At 42.5% G+C, this 21,314-nt stretch overlaps 1 protein-coding gene across 6 annotated transcripts in view; it reads left to right on the plus strand.

The window, feature by feature from the left end:
* LRP1 (LDL receptor related protein 1) overlaps positions 1–21,314 on the plus strand; it is a 329,900-nt gene that overhangs the window by 15,645 nt on the left and 292,941 nt on the right. For 2 of the 6 annotated variants that reach the window (XM_060272175.2, XM_060272177.2), the window contains exon 2: positions 15,266–15,391. The exons of 2 other annotated variants lie outside the window; for them this stretch is intronic. In XM_060272175.2, coding sequence (XP_060128158.2) covers positions 15,266–15,391 — 126 coding nt within the window. The remainder of the gene's footprint in view (positions 1–15,265; positions 15,392–21,314) is intronic. 2 more of the 6 variants (XM_060272178.2, XM_060272176.2) reach the window with 1 other exon arrangement.

The raw sequence follows: 21,314 nt of genomic DNA on the forward strand, positions 1-21,314 counted from the left end.
TTTGTTGAATGGCTTGCCAACGATATAAAAAGTATGAATATAAATTAAGTTTTAGTAACAAGATTTCCCTTTCTGGTTGCTTAGAGGCAGTTCTTAACTTGCTGCAGGCAAGTAACTAATTACAAGCCCAATTTAACTGATTTTCTTTAAAGCAGAAGTGGGCAGAATGTAGATCTGGATATGCAGCAGATCTCTGGTTGTTTTGCGGTAGATCAGCAAGAATGTCATATTCCCAGTTGATCAACTATAGCAGCAACAAAAGTAACCCCTGTCCTACAAAATATACTGCTAAAATTTAGAAAGCTTATGCTGATCAGGAATGCATTTTCTTGTGAGTGGAATGATTGTGAGCTCCTTTCAGTTCTGGTAGCCAGAACAAAGTCCTGGGCACAGAATTCTTTAATTCTTTACTCCATCAGTAATGGATCTTGGGGTTCTAGCAGAAACCCAAAGTAGGTCCAGCAAGCTGTAAGTCTGCCTATCCCTGCTTTAATGGACCTTAAGAGCCTTGCAGACTTTTAAATCAACTCCACTCTTCTCCACAATTGGATTTAGCATTGGCATTAAATCGTGGCTAGCTTATGTATGTGAATAACTTTACATATCAAATGAGCAAGCTATCTCTCTTTTTTAAAATGTTTTGCAAAAATGGCAACCTTACAGTTTTGGTGAAAATGATGGCGTGTGGAGTGGAAAGACAACACACCAAAATAGCAGGGACGGGGAAGTGAGGAATCTTTTTTGGCTAGTGGGGAATTGCATCTGGAAGCAAATCCACAAATTGCATTTGCAGCCTAGCCAGAGTGTGTGCATGTGTCTGCTCATGTGGGTGCTAAAATGAGGAATTAAAGGATTTGTTTTAGGAACATAGGAAGCCGTGTGTGCAGCATTGTCTACACTGACTGACTGTGACTCTCTAAGACTTCAGGGAGAAGTCTTTCCCAGGCCTACCTAGAAATGCTGGTGATTGAACTCAGGACCTTCTGCCTGCCTGAGATATGGCCCTTCCCAAGTTCCTGATGTGGAAACTTTCCTAACCAGTTCTACCAGGACACACATGCAGAGTGAAGAGAATAGTTCATGCCCCTCACCCTGAATGTAAAACTGTTTTCAGGGAGGAATGAATGAATTGAGAATGGACAAACTTTTTTTATTTCTACCCACTCCCCAAATCCTAGTTAACAATGTGATCTTCATTGCATTCCTTTCGAGTTACCAGAGAGAGGCATGTCTTCTTAGCCTCATTTTGCTTCAGTTTTCTCCAGAAGCTCTTCCACTGGAGTCAGAGTTGGGTGAAACATTCTCCACCCCGCCCCATCATTTTTAAAAAATAAAACCGAGCACTATTTTCTAGCCTTCAAAGCTTGAGCCTTGCTGCCCTGTCATAAGCCAATGTCAGCTGTGCAAAAACAGAGCTCCACCCTAACAGGAATGTGATTTTGGCTTGTCTCTCCACATGTCCTTCCCTTCCCAGCTTTTTCTTTTTTATGAAGTGTTTTCCTGTGACAGGGGATCTCTCTTTCTTCTTCTCTCATTTAGCTATCCTGACCTTCTTGCTTCTTTCACAGCCTGCCCTGATTTGCAAGGACAGTAGTACAGTCATACCTCGGTTTAAGTATGCCTCGGTTTGAGTATTTTCAGTTTAAGTACTCCGTGGACCTGTCTGGAACAGATTAATCCACTTTCCATTACTTTCAATGGGAAAGTTCGCTTCAGGTTAAGTACGCTTCAGGTTAAGTACAGACTTCCAGAACCAATTGTGTTTGTAAACCGAGGTACCACTGTAGCATTTTGGTTGCTAGAGTTCGTGCTCATTGTTACCTAGTCTGTGCCAAAGTAAAAAAACAGCTACGCACGCTCACCCTACTTTCCCATTCCCCCTCAGCTTGTCATGTGGACCTGCTGTAGATGTCATCTGGTCATTGGACTGGGCAGTCTGAAGTTTCCCTATGTGTGTGCTTATCCTTAATACATTGAATCTTCCATAAGGCTCACCATCGCTATCTAGTGTCACTTAAAACGTTTCATTTTCAGCTGTATAGCAGAGTCCTATGTCTGCTAGCAATAGCCCAACATCTGCCTTGTTTTGGGCTGCATGCATCTTATGTCTTACTCAGAGCAGAGCTTTTCAAATTAGTGATTTCCATTAATCATTCTGTTTACTTAAATGAGTCTACTTTGAGTCTAATTTGGATACAACCCAGTGTCTTGTGTCTCGCCACTTTTTTTTTTAAAGGGATATAATGCTGAATTCATAAATTTCCAATTTTTTAAAAATGATTTGAATTAACAAGACAAATGAGCAACCTCTGCACCTGGCCAAATCCTCTTGTGCCTTCTAGGGTTTTTTGTTTCAGCCGTGCTGTTCTTCTCTGGTCCTTGTTTTATAGCCACACTCTAGTATCATAGTGGAATCCTGTCATTTCACTTTCTTGTAGCATACTGCTCATTGTGATGTGGAGCCTGGACCTGGAATCTGCTTTCCTGCTGCTCTGAGAATACACTCCTTTCTCTTGGGTGAAAGAAGCATTTATTTCAACAGATTTTATAGATGATAGATAGATAGATAGATAGATAGATAGATAGATAGATAGATAGATAGATATTGGGGGGGGAGTAGTATTTCTGTCTGATCTCAAAGGTTCCAGAGAGACAGCAGCATTAAAACCATATTTCTTTCATTTGCTGTTTCACAGAAAACATGGGCGTATTTAAATCTCTGTCCTCTGCAATATGTGTGAGCTGCTGTAGGTTGCTTGACATACCCTTCAGTCTGCAGAGACGGCATAAATTGCACATATGCTTCTAAACATGAAAGGCATGCCAGGATGAAGCTGTTTATTTGCCCTCTTCTACTTAGGCTTTTCCCACTCCTGCCTTCTAAAATGGCTGTCCAAGCCCTGATGGGAAATGGGAAAGAAATCCAAGGAAGAAGGAAATGAAGATGGTTGTCAGGCAGTCTGTAGGCCAGTTCCAGTGGTGACTTTATCAGGCCTCCGTATTCCTGCAGTTGGAGGAAATGTGGTGAATGGAGGATCACTTCCCAGGCCACACTGTTTCTGTGGGTTCTGCCTCCCTTCCCAAGCTGGGGATGTTTGGATTTGGCAGGGTGTATTGTCAGCAGGCTGGAGTCTGAAAGATTCCAGGGTGTACAATTGCCTGGTCAAATTCTTAGTTTTATTCTGTTTTAGCTAGGTGGGATTTTAAAGAGGTGGGATAGAAATTCAATAAATAAATTAATCGTGTCTCTTCCCCCCCCCCCCATTTTTTGCATCCTCAGCTAGATGATCACAGTACTCATTATTTCTTTTATTGTACCATGTCTCCTCTTCAGTTCCAAACAGTCATTCTTAACTGGTCCTATGGTGGAGGGTGTGAGTGCCTCCCCCCTCGATTTCGTTTTTGGAGTGGGCATCTGTTTTGAGGGTTCTGCTGCTAAATAATTCCCCCCCCCTCCGGCAATCTCCTACTGCTTGCATCAGAGTTGTACCTTTGCAAGGCATTTAACTTTGTGCATCCTGCCGTTTATTATTTTTAACACCAGCAGTAACCCTCCATCCTCCTCTAAAAATTCTGCTTGCCATAATTTGGCTGCTTTGTTGGGAGAGGAGTTTAATTCCCCCCCCTTACAATTTGGTAAAAGCCGAATACATAATTATTTACAGACCAAGTTTATGGTTCTTGTTTTTCCTGTTGATTTGCCTCTTTCAGCTCCTTATGTCTAATACTACTTTGGCAGAGCACACAGTGCAACAGCAAATACTTTTTGCATTACAGCTAAGCTAAAAATTCTTGTTTTTGTCCTGTCTGCCTTTAAAGAAAAGTGGGGCATGATGAAACTGCTTTCTAGAGCTGTTCTGCCGAGTCTTGCTTCAGTGCATAAGGAACTATTTTCCAGTGTTCCTGGCTGTCATATATGCTAAATATAGAATAGAATAGAATAGAATTTTACTTACCTTTTTTTTGCCAAAGAAGTTAACATGAGTAATAGACAAGTTGCAGCCTCGCAAACTCTTGAATCCTTTCCTAGCTTCAAATCAGTAGTGTCACTCACAACCTTAAAAACTGCTTAAGTGTACAATCCTGTGGCTTTCTACTTAGAAAGAAGTCTCACTGTGTACAATGGGGCTTGCCCCTAGATAAGTGTCTATAGGGTTGCAGGGCTAAGACTTTCTAACATAGAAAGCAGAGCTTTAATTTGGTTCAGGGGATGTGTGCATCACTTTCACATCAAAAGTTAATTGAGTTTAAACTTGACTTTTCCAGACAAATCAATTAATGCAGCTAAATGATGTCACTATGGCAAAATTAAACACAAGTGACAAGTTCAAAACCTAATTATTGTTGATGCTACCGTATCAGATAAGAATTGTTGCAGTGCTCACATACATATTATGGTAAGGTGACTGTTAACTTAAAATACAACTTTCTTGTGCAAATACAGATAATAACTATTCTTAGGTGTAGGGTACCTCCTGGATCTGAGATGGGGAATCTGTGCCTTCCATTTGTTATTGGATTCCAACTCCTATCAGCCTCAGCCAATCTGGTCAGTGCTCAGTTCTGTGAATGCTAAAGGACTGATCACGCTGACCATTCATTTTCCTTGCATGCCATAGTGAAACAACAGAACCACTGCATTATTTATTTTTTATTGTTTATAGATCACCTCTTAGGACGGAGCCCTTCCAAGGTAACTTTCAACAAACTAGAACAATATTTAAGATGTAGCCAATTTAAAATCAGAAAACACAGTCATTGATAAATGATAGAATAATTAGGACCATAGGTGTTATACTGAGTCAGACCATTGGTCTATCTAACTGTATTGTCTATATCAGCCTTTATCATCCTTGGGTTCCCATATACTCTTGAACTACAACTCTCACCATCCCTGACCTCTACCCTTGCTGGCTAGGAATAATGAGACTTGTAGTTGAACAACATCTGGGAACCCAAGGCTGAGAAAGGCTGGTCTGTACTGACTGTCGGTAGTTCTCCAGGGTTTCAGACAGGAGATATTCCAGGCTCTACATGGAGATGCCATGGAATGAACCTGCGACCATCTGCATGCAAAGTGGATGCTCTTCTGCTGACCCACAGCCATTGACGGGTCCTAATTATTACAGTAACCAGTAAAAGACATTGGAACACTCACCTCAGTGTTGACAATTAAGTACGTATGTGGGATTGCTCACTGTTAAAATACTGTGGCTGTGATGATAAGTTATTCTTTAATATTCCTGAGAATCATGTAGGTTGATGCTATAATCTTCAAAATGTTTCTTTTCCTGCAAAGCTGGTGTTTTTGCTTTTTTTTTGGGGGGGGGAAGGGGGTGAACTGGCTTGAATGTTCTCTAGAGCCGGTGTAGGAAACCTTTGGCCCTCCCTGAGGAGCTGTGCAATCCTTGCAGATGGAGCCAGACCCATTCTTCGGTGTGCCAAGCAGATGAGCACAATTAGCAAACCCTCCCCCCCTTTTTTTGTATACAATCCCAGAGTAAAACAAGTCTGGCAATTCCAGCAAGTGGAGAAGTCAACTTCAGTCAAAAGGACTGACTTGAGAAGTCGCAGTTTCCTTTTCGGAAGCTGTAGATGGAAGCTTTTGTAGAACATGCTGGATAGTAGCAGCAGCCCAGTTTTGCTGCTCTGCACTTGACTCCAGCTCCCTTGTTTTATTATATCCTGCTAGGAAAATTGTTGTTTTAATGTGTCCAATAGCTCTTTGAAGCCCATCAATCTAGTCCATTTACTTAATTCCATGCAGGGCTTTGTTCCCCGAGCGCTGTTTTAGACATCTGAGATTGGCTTAGTGAATAACGAGTTTGGATAATGGATTTGAACAGCAGCTTATTGTGTCTGGTGGAACAGTCAAACAAGTGTATCTTTTTGCCTCTTTTCATTTGGTGGCAAGTGGGCTTGTGCCAAGAACAGTTGTAGCGTTCTACCTGTTAACAAATCCCTCTTAGGGTTACTGGTGCCTAATGAAGCTGTGCTGATTATAATCATGAATAAATCAAAGCCAGGATTTATCTTCCCTTACCACACCCCATGGCCCATTTTGTTTTAGTTTAGGTTCTCAGCCATTTTACAGCATTGAGGCTGTAAAATGTACTGTATTAGGCTTCCAGAGAAGCCAGTTGCTTAGTACTTTGGGGGGAAAGCACCTGGTTCTGTGATTGTTCAACAAACAAACAGCAAACAAACAAACAAACAAAAACCCCACAGATTCAGGGTTACTGTGAGGAAGGGATGTGTGAGAGAAAGCTTTTTGCCCAGTTGAAAAGCTTCAGCTACCCAAGCTTGATTGATGACATGAGAAGGCTTTTTCCGTTTTCCTGACTAATAATTCCTGCATTTTATGTGATCTTTCACACAATATAATTTCACTGCTGGAAATCTAGTGGAAATTTAGTGCTCATTTCCATGCCAATTGCTTCCAGGAAAAAAATTCATTTGCAACCCAGTTTACTTGGAAAAACATGTGAATTTTGCACTGTAATTTTTCATGTAATGAAATTTAGGGTGGCATCCCAGTGTACAGTTCTTTCCTGCCTTTTGAAATTTAACATGATATGGCAGTCTATCGATCAGAAAGCCACAGTTCCATAACGCAGCAGGTACTGCAGTGTAAAAGAAAAAAGAAAACAACAACAACAAAAACTACCGTAACACAATAAATTCCACATCTGAATGCAGCCGTAGGCTCCTTGAGGAAAGGACCGGTCTAGGCCTTTTGAGAAGCCATATTGGGCCTATATTGTAAGGCCTAAGAGGCAGCTTTTTTGAACTGCCTAAAAAGGTTGAAGGGCACAATGAAAAAATAAGTCGAGTGAATTGGGACCTCCCTTTTAAGGCCCTTATCAGGTTTGTTTGCTCATTGCAGAAGCCACCTAACATCTGTAGGCAGGCTTTTAAGTTTTTGGATTGAATTACTTGAAGCAACAGGAATGTTTAAAGCCCTGAAAATAGAAGTGCATTTCCCAAGGTTCCTACTGCTTTTCTGGCAGTCCGTTTAGTCTCAGTGAATACACAGTGATCAAAAGCTCTTGCAATAACAAGGGAATGTATCTTTGTCTCCCCTCAACGTGACAAATGTGGCCATGCTAAGCAGCAAAAAACAATAGGTGTGAGGAACCTTTGGCCCGCCAGATGTTGCTGAACTACCACTCCCAGCAGCCCTGTCGGTATGACCAGGAATTATGGGAGTTGCCACAGGATCCCCACACCTGCGGACCCTTACTAGCTGATAAGGCTACACCATGATTTTGATAGTGGGTGAGGGGTGGGGAGGAAAGGAGACCTGAAACCCTGTTGTGGAATGACAAATATGAAAACAAGATACTTACTCTTCCACCTTGCAGTAGAAATAGCCGCTTATTTCTAATTTTTTGTGCTAAAAATTGCTCTGCCCACAAAAAGTATGTGGGTGTAACTTTGGACTCCTGGAAAAAAAACGAGTGTAACTTAGGGCTCCTGGGAAGAGCTAAAGGCAGGTTGATGTTGAGCTCTTGTCCTTCTCCCACCTACTTTAATTTTCCTTATCCTTTTGGGGCATAAATCCTGTCTTGGGACTCATGTCCAGAGGTTCCTAGTATCCTCCAAACTCATTTTCTTTTGTTTCACTTTACTTTTTTATTGTTTAGAAAAGGAAGCACTCCATTTTAAATTGCTTCCTGAGAGTGCTGGCTGTCCCAAAGGCTCTGTGCTACAGGATGTGAAAAGTGTGAATATCTTTCCGTTTGGAGGCAAGCACCTCACTTTGTTCTAGCTCCCAAACTTCCTTGAGCATCGGAGTATAATGAGTGATATTCAACTAAGTTTTACTCAGAGTACATTCACTGAAATGAATTAGCATGACATAGGTCCATTAATTTTAATTGGTCTAATTGGTCCAATATGTTATTATTTTGATCAACTAATTCCGTGGTAGCCAATGCTTCCATACAACATGGACTTGAGTAAGATGCCATTTGCATTTCTTATACATTTTGCCTTAGAAGTGTATATACATGTGAGTGGGTCTTATATAATCGTAGAATTGTAGAGTTGAAATACATGTCATTGACTTTTTCTTTTTAGTATCCAAATGAAAACTCAAACTTGTTTGTTGCCCGTAGGGCAAATACTAACTTTTTTAAAAAAATAATTTTTATTGGATTTTACATAAAGAAAAAAGAAAAAAAGAAAATACAAGTAATATAAAACAATATCATCAAATCTTGTTCTTCAATGTTCTTCACATATAAAAACAAAAATAAAAAGAGAAAAATAAAAAAGGGAGATATAATCATACTTTTCAACTTCGAATCTAAACCTATCGGACTTCCTCATTCCCCCTTCTTGAGTTCTCAATAATTCACTAATTATTGCAGTTTCCAATTCTAAACACACATTCTTTCTTCTAAATTATAACTTCTTTTTAACTGTTGACCCTTCACACTTCACATTACTTTTTTTTACCCAATATTCTCTACCTTTTACCCAAAAATGTTCAAACTTAACTAGCAAACTCTTTTACCCCCTTATCGTTCCCACCCACAAAATTAAATCTACCCCCCTTTCCTTGGAATCGGTGTGTCCAGAGAATTCAGCCAGCTCCTTAATACATTCCGAGTTCAGACTATTTTTTATCAGTCAATAAAGATTAATACAATTCTCCCTCACCCCACTCCTGCTCTGTCCCAATCTAAATTTTGCTGAACCCTTTCCCCCCTCTGCTGTATTTCCAACACTTTATTTCCAGTCTCATTCTCTTTCTGCCCCCCCTTCAATTTCCCTCTCCCCCTCTCTCACTGGGGTCGCAACCTTTTTATTTTTCCCCTTTTTGGGGGGCTTTTGAGTCCCAACCCTTCCCTGTTTCACCTCTCCCACCAGTGAAACAGTGATTTCTTCTTCTTGTTGGTCCCTTCCCTGTTCCACCTCTCCCACTGGTGGAACAGTGGTTTCTTTTTCAACCACTTCTATCTCAAAAATTAATTCTGTTGTTTCAGCAACCTGTCCATCAAAATTATGGTTCCCGTCTAGTCTTTCTAAAGATTTCCCAAAAGTCACATCACAACATGCGTCTTCTTCTGGCCTTTTTCTTCCTCTTCTCCTTTTTCTTCCTCTCTGAATTCAAATGATTCATCTATTTCAGAGTTCAGTTCAGTTCTGGTAATTTCTGGTAATTTCTCAATCCTCCAGTCCATGCATCTTATATCAAGTTTAGAATTACGAATCTCCTCTGTCATTTCCAAAATTGTTGTCAAAATCAACAGATCCCACTGTATGTCTTTCTTCTCACCATCCAGAATCTTCTCTCCCAGCCTGCTAATACTCCCCTCTTCCATCTTTGTTGCAAGCAGGAAGTGGTGCTGTTATTGTCCTTGTTTTATAATGTCCAAATATGGAAAAAATAGATTCGTGTCTGAACTGAATCCAACTCTATTTCTTGTCTTATTTCCTTAACCATCAAACTTGAAGTCAGCACTGAGCAGCCTTAAGGTTTAATTTTAGGAAGCTCTTCTTTATTTGTCTGCAGCTCTCAGTCTCTCACTCTCAGACAGACACATTCTTTTCTATTGTGACGCCACAGAGACGGCTAGCCGATCCTTCCTTGTCAAATCTCAGTCTTTTCCCTTGTCAAATCTCAGTCTTTTGCAGAGATTAAATACATTTTAGCTTTTCCCCTTACTCTGCATCAGGAAAAAGTTTTTGAGGATATATTTCTGGGTTTTCCACAGCTTACTGCATCGTTCAGTACTCAGTTGGGGGGGGCTGACTTCCCTTTTAAGCTTCCTCCCAGCGCCAAATTCTTGATCCAAATCGAAATATTTTGACTTACTTAGTCCAGATCTTGACTTTTCACATGAAGAATCCACCGCTTGCAGGCTGTAGGCTCGGAGCTTCGCTTCTTGGAGGTAACGATGGTGCCCAAAATGGCTCCCGCGACTGCCACTCCGCTGGCTCTCGGGGGCTCTACGAGCTTCCCGGGCAGCGGAGGAGTCGCCTTTGGAGCTCCGCCGGGCTATTTTGCCCCCGGGACGCTCTACCCGGGGTTTTTATGGGGATCCGTTTGCCCCCGTGGATTGCCCCCCCCCCCCCCGCGATGCCAGAAACCTCGGAGCCCGAGGTTTCTGCAACTCTCCACCAGCATGGTTGACCGGAAGTCTCAGGGCAAATACTAACTTTTGATTCAATATTTGTATTAATACCCCATGCATTTGGTTGGGTTTCCCCAACCACTCTGGGCACCTCCCAACCGAATGTTAAAAACACAATACAGCATTAAAGTTTTAAACATTAAAAACTTCCCTAGTAGCTTTTAAAAGTAGCAAACTTTTCTATCAATCTAATCATCTCAAAACCACAATGGCATATAAATAAATACACTTGGGGTGTATGGTATTCAAATGGCTGGGGCAAGTTGTTTTTTTTAAGCCTCTCTTTGTCTTTCTTGCCCGCTCCCCACCCCCAGCTAACTCCATGGCTGTTTTAAATTGTAAATATCCTGTAAATATCCAGTTTTTAATTTGTGTGTGTGTCATGTCTAGTCTAACCTTGGTAGACTACTTGGTTTTGGCCAACCCTATGTATTTTTCTGCTTGTGGGATGAATTTTTCATCTCCGGGTCAGTGCATTTCTTGAACATATTAAGCTGCCTTGTGCCTACTCAGATCATTGGTCCACCTAGCTCAGTGTTATATTCTGTATAGACTGGCAGCAGCTTTCCAGGTTTTGGGAGAGAAGACTTTGCAGTCTTACCTGGAGATGGGAGGGATTGAACCTGGGGCCTTGTCACTGAGCCATGGTCTGTTCCTGAAAACATAGTGTACAAGCTGTCCTGCTCCAGTCCAGGCATGTCGTTAATAACAGTTTCTGATGCTATTTGTGGTATCTGTGCTACACAGTGACCATCCATTATGGCTCTACTACATTACATACCTGTCTTAATTGTAGTTCACTCTCTATAAGGGACACATTATGTGCATTGCGTTTGGAAATTCTCTTTATTCAGGCACATTTACACTGCAGTGCATAAATTAGCAAAGTAGTCTCTTTTTCCTTAAGTTGCCATCTGTTACACTAAAGACGTTTTTAAGATTTTTATTTTCAATGGAAGTGATTTCATCAGATCATTATGATTCCTTCCTCACACATTAAACTTTGTGATTGATGTACAGTATTATGTCTCTGTGTGCGTGTATCATCATCATCATCATCATCATCATCATCATCATCATGATGTTTGAGATGGACGATAAATACTTACAAAAAAAGCAAACAAATGCTGCCTTAAACCCTAAACTAGGCATCGTTTTCTCCAGCCAGGCCGTTCTGTTTTTAGACAAGCAGGTAATTGGTCTCATAGAAGAATAGTGCTGGTGTGGATGCCAAGAACGATAGGGTAATGTCTGACTTCTGTGTTCCAGACCAGACATAACTGTACCAGATCTCTCTTTAATCATTTTTACTAGTTATAAACAGATGGGACATTTCATGGTGCCAAATAATTCTTTCTCTTTTTAAAATGGTTGCTAAAGTGTTGTTGTTGTTGTTGTTGTTGTTGTTGTTGCTGAACAAAACAGAAATTTATTTCCCTTCTCACAAGTATGAAATTCTTGTTTAGGGGAAATGTGGTTGATTTGCTCCTTTTTTTAAACTTAGTGCTTCAGGTCTGATTCTTCTGTTCATTTTTGGATAAGCTGATCCCCTCAGTAGATGAAAAAATTATCTTTTGGGAGGTAGCGGCTCTGCACACCTCACCTGTACGACACTAGTTACAGGTACAGCTGTGTTGGTCTGCCGTAGTTGAAACAAAATAAAGAAATACCTTCCAGTAGCACCTTAGAGACCAACTAAGTTTGTCATTGGTATGAGCTTTCGTGTGCATGCACACTTCTTCAGATACCAGATACTCTTTTTACTGTTTAAATCAAACCAGAGGCTCACCGACATTTGAAAAGGGGCTCATTGGGTTTTGCTTTGCGAGAGAGGCTTGGTGGATGTGATTGTCAAAGTTATTTTTCTTGGTCTTGGGAAGGAAGTTCCCCAGGATAGGTAAATTGGTCATTCTGCTTGGTCCTAGTTAGGCTTTGAACTGGAGAACTCTGGTGTGGTATTCAATGGAAGTTTTACTCACAGCAGACCTATTGAAATTAATGGACCTGACTTAGTCAAGTTCATTCATTTCAATGTGTCTAGTCTGAGTAAATCTTAGCTGAATACCTCCCTCTGTTCAGTTTTGGGCCTTGTCCATTTAAAGACTGTAAAGATAGATTGTTGGAGAGGAGGTGTGACAGGAAAGCAACAAAGGTAATAAAAAGGTTGAAATGCAAGAGCTTTGAATGAAGAGGAAAGCAGGGGGGGCGGAGGGGTGGAATGGGCATGTTCAGACCTGAGGAGGCGAAATAGCAGTTTTCAAATGGGCTTAAGCTACAGGAAGGAAGATTGAAGCTAAGTATTATGGAAAGTATTTCGGACTATGAGATTATGCCGGGGAGCATGTTCTCAAGGTTGGTTTTAAAAGCTTTAACAATTGAAGAATTTAAAGAGAAGCTGGAGAAATACCTGTTTGGGATGATTAAGTTATGGCTAATCTAGCTTCAGTGCAGTAGGAGCCTGAAATTAGATCACAGGTTTTCAAACTTTGCCCTAGGGAGCCATGTTTTGAGCCTTTCCAGTGTTACTGGAGACAAAGTGAATACAGGGATCAGCTAGTGGCACAAAGGTTGGGTGGCCACCTGTCATGTACTGGTATGATCTAGCTGAGATTTCTGCATCGCAGAGGGTTGGACTAGATGACCCTCAGGTTCCTTTGAGCTCTACAATTCTATGATTCTATGATCTGTGTCCTGGTAAACCAGGGCTGTTCTATACATAATGCCGAATGAGGTGGTAGAATTGTGGACTGTACCATTTCTGGTCACAGAGGTTGTGAATATTCTGAGTATGTGTAAGTCTCCCTGCTTGTAATAAATTAGCACATCAAAGAGAGAGGAGGAGCTATTCTCAACCTTTCCTTAAGATATATACAAGCAGGTTTTTTCGAGGGAGCAGGAATAAGAGAGGTGGCACCTGACACCTCTCCCTAACATTCTAGTTTTTTGCTTTCATTGAGCTTTTATGATGAGATAATATTCAAAAATGTTATCCTCTCACGTTCAGTCTGTAAGCTACCCCTGTTAATTTCAGTAGGTCTATTCTGAACCGGTATGCCATACTGTCACCTCTCCTCCCGCATTACAAATTCACACGACCCTTTTATGGTCACCAAAGTGCCTTCCAGGAAAGTGCCTGGCGACTCTAAAAAGGTTGTGCCAGAGCAGAGGCACTTTGGCACGACCCTTTTATGATTGTCAGGCAAGTTCCTGGAGGGTGCTTAGCCAGTAGTCAAAGGGTTGCGCCAAAGTGTGGGATATAAAGACAGAGCAGTCAAGTCCAACATTTCCTGTTTGCTAGAATGGGCACACAGAGGATGTGGCTCCAAACCGTCAAACCGTCAAACCTGTGGGAGCCACCTCCCCCTGAGTGCGACCAGGTAGATGGGCATGACCCAAAGAAAAGGGCTGGGCGCTCAGCCATCTCTCTCTCTCACCCTCTTGGCTCTTCGCCTGCACATGGCTCATCCTTAACAAAGGATGTAGGCCCATGATGTAAGTATGTGACTAAGCTCAGACTTCTCTTCAATTTAATATTCAAATGCACCTGTAACTGCACCTTAAGCCTTCCTTCAGATTGCTGCTGAATGTTGTGGGGTGTAAGGGGCAGTGATTGGATGCTCAATCCCCTCCTTTTCTAGGAGAGATTGTTTATGATCGTCAGGCAAGATCCTGGAGGGAGCTTTGCCAGTAGTCAAAGGGTTGTGCCAAAGCACCTCTGGGAGGCTGTGCCTGCTGCCCCGGGAAGCGGTGAGGAGGCAGCACCAGGCAAAGCTGCGAGGTGGGGAGCAAGCGAGTGGGTGGGGTGGGGTGTAAGCAGGCAAGCAGCAGCAGGTTGGTGGAGGTGCAGCGCCTACCAGCACCCTTTCCCCTGGAAATAAAGCACAGATTCTGAGTAAAACCAGAGAGCAAGCCTAAGAGAGGTAACAGCCACATGGGCTCATGAGGGTAGAAAAATCTAAGTGGCCTCCTTGGCAAAAGGGACTGCTTTGTTTCCTGATGGCCTAGTCAAGACAGATACAATCTAGGATGAGGAGGCCTATGTCAGTATGTCTGCTATGCCTTTTCAGAGAAGCTCTTGACACATTTGAGGACCAGGCACTTTCAGTATGAGGTCATTTAGTTGACTGCATCTCCATCCCCAATCCACTCAAAAATAGGTTTTAAATTTGACTAGAACTCTTAATTATTCAAAGCACTGGGCTAGAATAGCCTTTTAGTCCTGAATTGTGATGTGGATTTAGATTTCTGATCACCAGAGTATGGCTTGGCAATCAAGAGTGTCCTGTGGGCTGCTGAACTGTCTTTGGGGTGATGGTGAACAGCAGACATTGTAGGCTGCAAGCAACTTTCCCTGATGGCCATGTGATTTGAGGAGAGGTGGTAGGCCAAGCTTGAAGCCCTTTCACGTGTGTGATTATCAGAAGTTTGAAGGACAGGGGTCCTGCATTTCTGATAATTTTACAGAATAGGTTTTTTTTAAAAAAAATAAGTGCAGCTTGTTCTCCAGGGATGAGAAAAGCTGTGCCTTCTGCAATTTGCTCTTCCACTATACATCTGGGAAACGTACAAGAATCTTATTCTCGTTTGCATATGGTTACCCTAGATACTATTTGATGTGGCGCATAAACCTATTGTACAGTATCTCCAAAATAAGTGAAATGTCAATTTATCCCTGATGGTTTTGATCTGAGCTGGAAACAATTGCTTGATCTTAGTGAAGCTTGCAAGTTGTGAAAGTACAGTTGCTGCTGCTTCTTCCCCACCCCAGTAAAATAAAAACTGAAGGGTGCTGAGATCAATGGACCACTTTAGCAAACAGGAAACGGCTGTGGAGGCAAAACTATGTGCAAGCCAATGCTTACAGGGAATATGGGAAATAGGAAGTCTTCTCCTGTTAAGAGGTCATTTGACCCTGGTGCACTTTCTGCCTGATTTTCATTGCGCTCTCTGTATAACTTCAATTTTTGACACACTCAGAATGCCTGACAGATTGCAGATTTGTGAATATATATACATTGCAGTCAAAGCTTTCTAATTGAAGGGGGGAGGGAATGCTTGTAAATGGAGTTGGGGAGGAAAGAAAAACACAACCAGAAAAAGTGACCCTATTATTTCTTTAGTAGAAGACTCCTTCAAAGCAAAACCTCCCAATTCCCCGCGTGCGGAGTGGGTGCTGCAGCCTAGACCTACACCGCCCAAAGGGAGAGACCTGAACGCTTGGAACCGACTCAAGGACCAGTCTTTTGGTAGGAAAAAAAACATTTTGCACGGATGGCCAGTCACGGTCAGCAGAGCAGAATGACTGCCACATTGTGTTCTCTTTCTGTCTCTCTCTCATCTCTGTTTTTCCTGTCTCCTACTTCCACAGCAGATTACCCACAAGCCTGATGTTCTCTGTATAAGCCTGATGTTCTGTATGCTCTTTGGAGACATGTGGGCGGGTGGGGGGAAGAGTCGGGGCTATTGACTTTACTGTATGTCATTTACTGATGTTGAGGACTTGTGGTGCTGACATCTACAGATCCAGTTTTGCGTAGCTTCTTCTATTTGCACAACTGCCTTCCTATCTGTGTTTCCAGGTTTATCCTTGGAGTTGAACTTCCTAGATATTGTGGGTTGAAATGTTCCTGCTATACGACAAGGGATGGTTTGAACTGCAAACTCTTATATAGCAGGTGCAACATCCAGCTTAGGATGGCTGGGCCTCTCTACCTTGGGACTCTCCCCAGGAGTATACCCTTTCAGTGTGGTGTAGTGGTTAAGAGCGTTAGACTCCTAATCTGGGGAACCGGGTTTGAGTCTCCGCTCCTCCACATGCAGCTGCTGGGTGACCTTGGGCTAGTCACACTTCTCTTAAGTCTCTCAGCCCCACTCACCTCACAGAGTGTTTGTTGTGGGGGAGGAAGGGAAAGGAGAATGTTAGCCGCTTTGAGACTCCTTCGGGTAGTGATAAAGCGGGATATCAAATCCAAACTACTACTACTACTACTACTACTACTACTACTACTACTCCTCTTCTTCTTCTTCTTCTTCTTCTTCTTCTTCTTCTTCTTCTTCTTCTTCTTCTTCTTCTTCTTCTTCTTCTTCTTCTTCTTCTTCTTCTTCTTCTTTCCTCAGGTGTCACCCCCCCCCCAAAAAAAACAGGCCTGCTTTGCAGCCTCTTTGGGTGTTTTCCCCTGTCTGGAATGTGTCCTAGAACTCTGGCATTGCTTCTTGCTTGCCTGGATGGAGGATAGATAGGAGTTGTGTAGAAACTAACCTGCTGTACAAAGGTGTCCCTGGCCTCACCTGCCACCGACATTTTGCCCTTGGAAGGGTGTCCGGAAAAGAAGGATGTTCCTTGCCCTGCAGTTGGTTAACAGGGGTAGTTCGACTGTCCCATTGAGTTTGGCTGTCCCTGTGCTCAGGGATGAAGCGGCATTTCCTGGTTTGCTTTTTTTCCAGCAAGCGAGAGAGTGCTTGTTTGTTGGTCGCCTTCATCCTCCTGCTCTGGATGCAAGACACCACTGTGTGAGAGCTTTATTCATCAGAAATGCCTACTGCTTCCTTGCTTTCCTGCTTTGCTCCTGCCAAAAGCCAGTGGTGCTGGAGCACAGTGGCTGAGTTTTTGAAAAGGCTACGTCTGGGTTTATTTAGTTAGTAAATGGGAGAGTTGTTCTGAGTCCTAGAGTCCCTTCTCCCCCCTGCCTGGGTGGCAAAGTAGAAGATTTAGCAAGGCCAGCATTTGCAAAATTTCCAGCATGTTTTATTTATTTTAATTTTTGCAGGTGGCATTTATATAGAGGAAAGCCACACGAGATGTCTTGGCTAGGGGCTTATTGGTCACTGTTGTTGCTGCTGTTGTTTAAATATGTTCAATGCTTCTTCTAGCTTTGCTTCCAGAGCTCTGTCATTTGTGTTACAAGAGATACTGCTGGTTCATTTTACATAAATTCCTGAAGAATAACTTCACACATTGCTGGTAAAGGAGGCAAGGTTGAGGTTGCAGTGGCAGAGCTATTAAGGGGATTTTGCTGGTTTCTGTTCCTCACTGTGGCAGCTAACTCTGCTCTTGTGCAGCTTTGGTGTGATTCTCCATGACCCACGTGAAACCAAAGGCAGTTTTCCACTTTGCTTTGAAGGACATAGGTGTGCTGTCACAAGCACTTTAAAGAACCGTGAAGTTGCTTTGTGGTTGTTGCTTTGGCATAGCCTACATGTGCCCAAGTTACTGGTGGATTTAGAAAACTGGGAAATTGCTTTAGCTTACAAGTCCTGCCTTTTATGCTCCATTGGATGGAGAATTGGATGGAGACTTGTGGTTGGCTCTATTCCTTGGTCATGGTTTCTCTGAGTCATCATAAACAAGTTGTTGTCTCTCTTGGATTTCTTGCTTGTAGGAGAGGAATAGCCATGGCCCACAGGTTGGTCATAAGGTTAGAGGAAGAAAGGAAATGATAGTATCCATCCTGATAACATCAAACTGGCAACATTAGATATAGGTGGCTGCACAATTTTGCCCGAAAGGGTTCTTAACAAACCATCCCTTCGGGGAACAGACAGGGCAAAGCAGAATATATAAGTGCACACGATCACAGTGTGATATTATGACCTTCGACAGCTTCACCCTTGTCCTTTCAATTATCCCAGTGATTTTAAATGTTTTATACTGTGGTGCCAATAAAGGTATTTGATTTGATTTAGGTGGCTGTAGATGGAGTGTCTTCTACTTGAATTACCTGCTTGTGTTTGCACAAAGGAGCAAAATAGTTGCTGTTCTTGATAATAGAAGGTGTGAAGTGAGGGTGCTCTTTGGGCATCATGGCATATATGACAGGAGTGAAAATAAACATTCCCACCTCTGCTTAGGAAGCAAATGTGGGTAGTGATGGAAATTTTCCAAAAGGCCCTTGCGCAAGGGAGTACATGTAGCTCTTAGTCTTCCAGAACAACATGCCCTTGCTTCAGACCGAGACACATGAGCATGGCCTGCCCTCAAGGTTGGCTCTGTGGTGTTTGGTACAAAGCAGGAGCAGACACTTGTTTGCCTTGAACAAAGCTGTGCAGAGTGTTCAGCTCAAGTGGTACATGGCCAGCAATGTTTGGCCAATGCGTAGAAGTGGTACAATTCTTCATAGTAAATTGATTTGTGTCAATGTGCATTATAGTCAAGATAGGGAGTTTTAAGACTAAAAAAGAAGTCATACCTGCTGAGCACTGTTGTCTTGCAATGTCATTCCATTAGCTGTTCCTCCTTAGCACAAGCGGAATTGGGCTGGATGGACCTGCTTAGTTTTATTATGCAATTTGTGTAGCTGGTGGGACATGATCTGTGCAAGCAGTAACAACAAACCTTGGCTTTGTGTAGCAACTCCTGGGACACACAGTAATTTCTCCTTCCTCTCTATTGCAGGATTTTTGCAGTTTGGGTGACACTTGGCTTTTATACACTGTGGGTCTGTTTACTGAGTCTTCTGGCTCCTTGGTTTTATCCCAGGCACCAGCCCTTGCATCTGAAATGCCTCATTCTTGCTTCAGCTGCTGCATATGAATGATCCTCTCGTTGGCTGCGCCTGGGTAAAGGGATGGGCTGCCACAAAATGTGAAATGAGGGGGGGGGGAATATGAGAGGTCTCTGGGAGCTTTTTGCATAGGGCATTTGCTCTTTTAGATGTTTTTGACATCCAATCAGACTAGTAGGACAGATTCATAGTTAAGACTTCACATCCTTTTATATTGAGGAAATATGGCTATTTGGACACAACAATTCTCTCTACCAGTTCTCTCTACTTCTCCCTGCTGTGCAGTGAAGTTCGTGTGTGTGTGGGGGAAGGACTTTAAGGATGCTCCAGAGCAGATGCTCCAGATATGATCCTGTGTGGTGGTGCTCCTATGTCAGCAGCTTCCCTTTGTGCAAGGGAACTTGCTTGTGAAGGTGCAGCGCTGTGCAGGATCAGATCCTCCTGTTTGATGGGATCTTATCGTGCTTTTCACTTCAGAGGGTGAGAAGTAAGCCTGGCCTAGTGGGAAAGGAAATCCCCCCTTTCTCTTGCAAAGAGGCAGCTGCCCAGTAGTTTGCCTCATTTGTGTGTTTTTTCCTTGTTCTCACTCATGCCTGCCTCCCCTCCCCTCCCTCCCTCCCTCCCTGGGTGGATCTGGCCTGGTCAACCCGATCTGTAGCAATCTGGGTATGTCTCAACCTGACTCAACCAAGGTCTGAATCCCCCCCCCAAATTTGTCTTGGGGTCTAGGCCTCAGTCGAATCCAATGCACCCTACTTTCCAGACCAGTAGTGCCCTCCCCACCCACAACACTGTTATGATTGTTTTGCAGGAATTATTATTATTATTATTATTATTATTATTATTATTATTATTATGGTAATATTATGGTATTATTATTATTATTATTGCTTTAAGTGTGTATCTGTATTGCATTAGTTGCATTGGCTAGGACGTGATGGGAGTTGTACATACACTTTGTAAATTACAGCTCACTTCCCAGCTGGACTTTGGGAGGTGATCCCATGGTGGCATTTGGTGTAGGAGGCATTCTCTTCCCTGGTTCTCCTTTTTCTCCTCTCCATGGGTAGAGGGAAGAAAATAACATATTTTGGAAGATGGATCCTTCAGTATATTTACAGTACCATATGACTTGTTTCTTCCATTTATGAAGCAAACAAGGTAGCAAAGGCTAAAACAAACTTCAAGGCTGTGGCCCTTCCATTGATCTCTGTTACATGTTCATTGTAACCATGCTGGTTGACATCCTGTTCCTGGAAGAAAAAAAGAAGGGGATTCATTGCATTACCGGCATTACAGTAAGGCCCCATCTGCATTATATATTTAAATGAGTATCTTTCATTACCCTTAGCAAGCAACAGTTCCCAGAAGTCTTTGGAGGAAGCCATGATTGTTTAAAGTGGCCAGATGCAGTTTTAAAGGTATAGTGCAGATGGCGCCTAAGTTTTTAAAAACTGTTGTTGTTGTTGTTAAAATAATAATAATGATGATAATAATGATGATGATGTATGATAATTTTATTATTTATACACTGCCCACCTGGCTGGGTTTCCCCAGCCACTCTGGGTGGGTTACAACATATAAAAAAAATGGTAAAACATTAGACATTAAAAATTTCCCAATATAGGGTTGCCTTCAGATGTCTTCTAAAAGTCAGGTGGTTGTTTATTTTATTTTATTATTAAGATTTATATACCACCCTTCATCATAAGTTCTGAAGATGGCTCACAGAATAAAATACAGGATAAAAACAAGTAAATAAGTAAAAGAAAGCAACAAAACAATAACCCCCACTTCCCACAGACACATTTAAAAGGCTGTAGAATATTAATTCTTGGGCTCCTTGATCACTGCAGATGGTGACAGCAGTCACGAAATTAAAAGACGCCTGCTTCTTGGGAGAAAAGCAATGACAAACCTAGACAAACCTAGACAGCATCTTAAAAAGCAGAGACATCACCTTGCTGACAAAGGTCCGTATAGTTAAAGCTATGGTTTTCCCAGTAGTGATGTATGGAAGTGAGAGCTGGACCATAAAGAAGGCTGATCGCCGAAGAATTGATGCTTTTGAATTGTGGTGCTGGAGGAGACTCTTGAGAGTCCCATGGACTGCAAGAAAATCAAACCTATCCATTCTTAAGGAAATCAGCCCTGAGTGCTCCCTGGAAGGACAGATCGTGAAGCTGAGGCTCCAATACTTTGGCCACCTCATGAGAAGAGAAGAATCCTTGGAAAAGACCCTGATGTTGGGAAAGATTGAGGGCACTAGGAGAAGGGGACATCAGAGGACAAGATGGTTGGACAGTGCTCTCGAAGCTACGAACATGAGTTTGACCAAACTGCGGGAGGCAGTGCAAGACAGGAGTGCCTGGCGTGCTATGGTCCATGGGGTCACGAAGAGTCGGACACGACTAAACGACTAAACAACAACAACAGAATATTAATCAGCTAAAATAGCCCCCCCCCAAGAATAGCGAATCTTGATCTACCGGTAAGAGCAGAAATGATGTGGAATCCATTCCTGCCCTTTACTTCCTGTCCTCTCATTTACAAGAAACGATGCCTTAGTTTCTAATTTGTACCTTTCCAGCTTTATCTTGTGCTCTTGGTCCTTAAAATGCCTTCCTTTGTTCCATTGAAGAGCTTGTTCAAAGGGCTTCTTATGCCT

Source organism: Zootoca vivipara, chromosome 2, assembly GCF_965207765.1.
Source record: "Zootoca vivipara chromosome 2, rZooViv2.hap1.1, whole genome shotgun sequence".
NCBI lineage: Eukaryota > Metazoa > Chordata > Lepidosauria > Squamata > Lacertidae > Zootoca > Zootoca vivipara.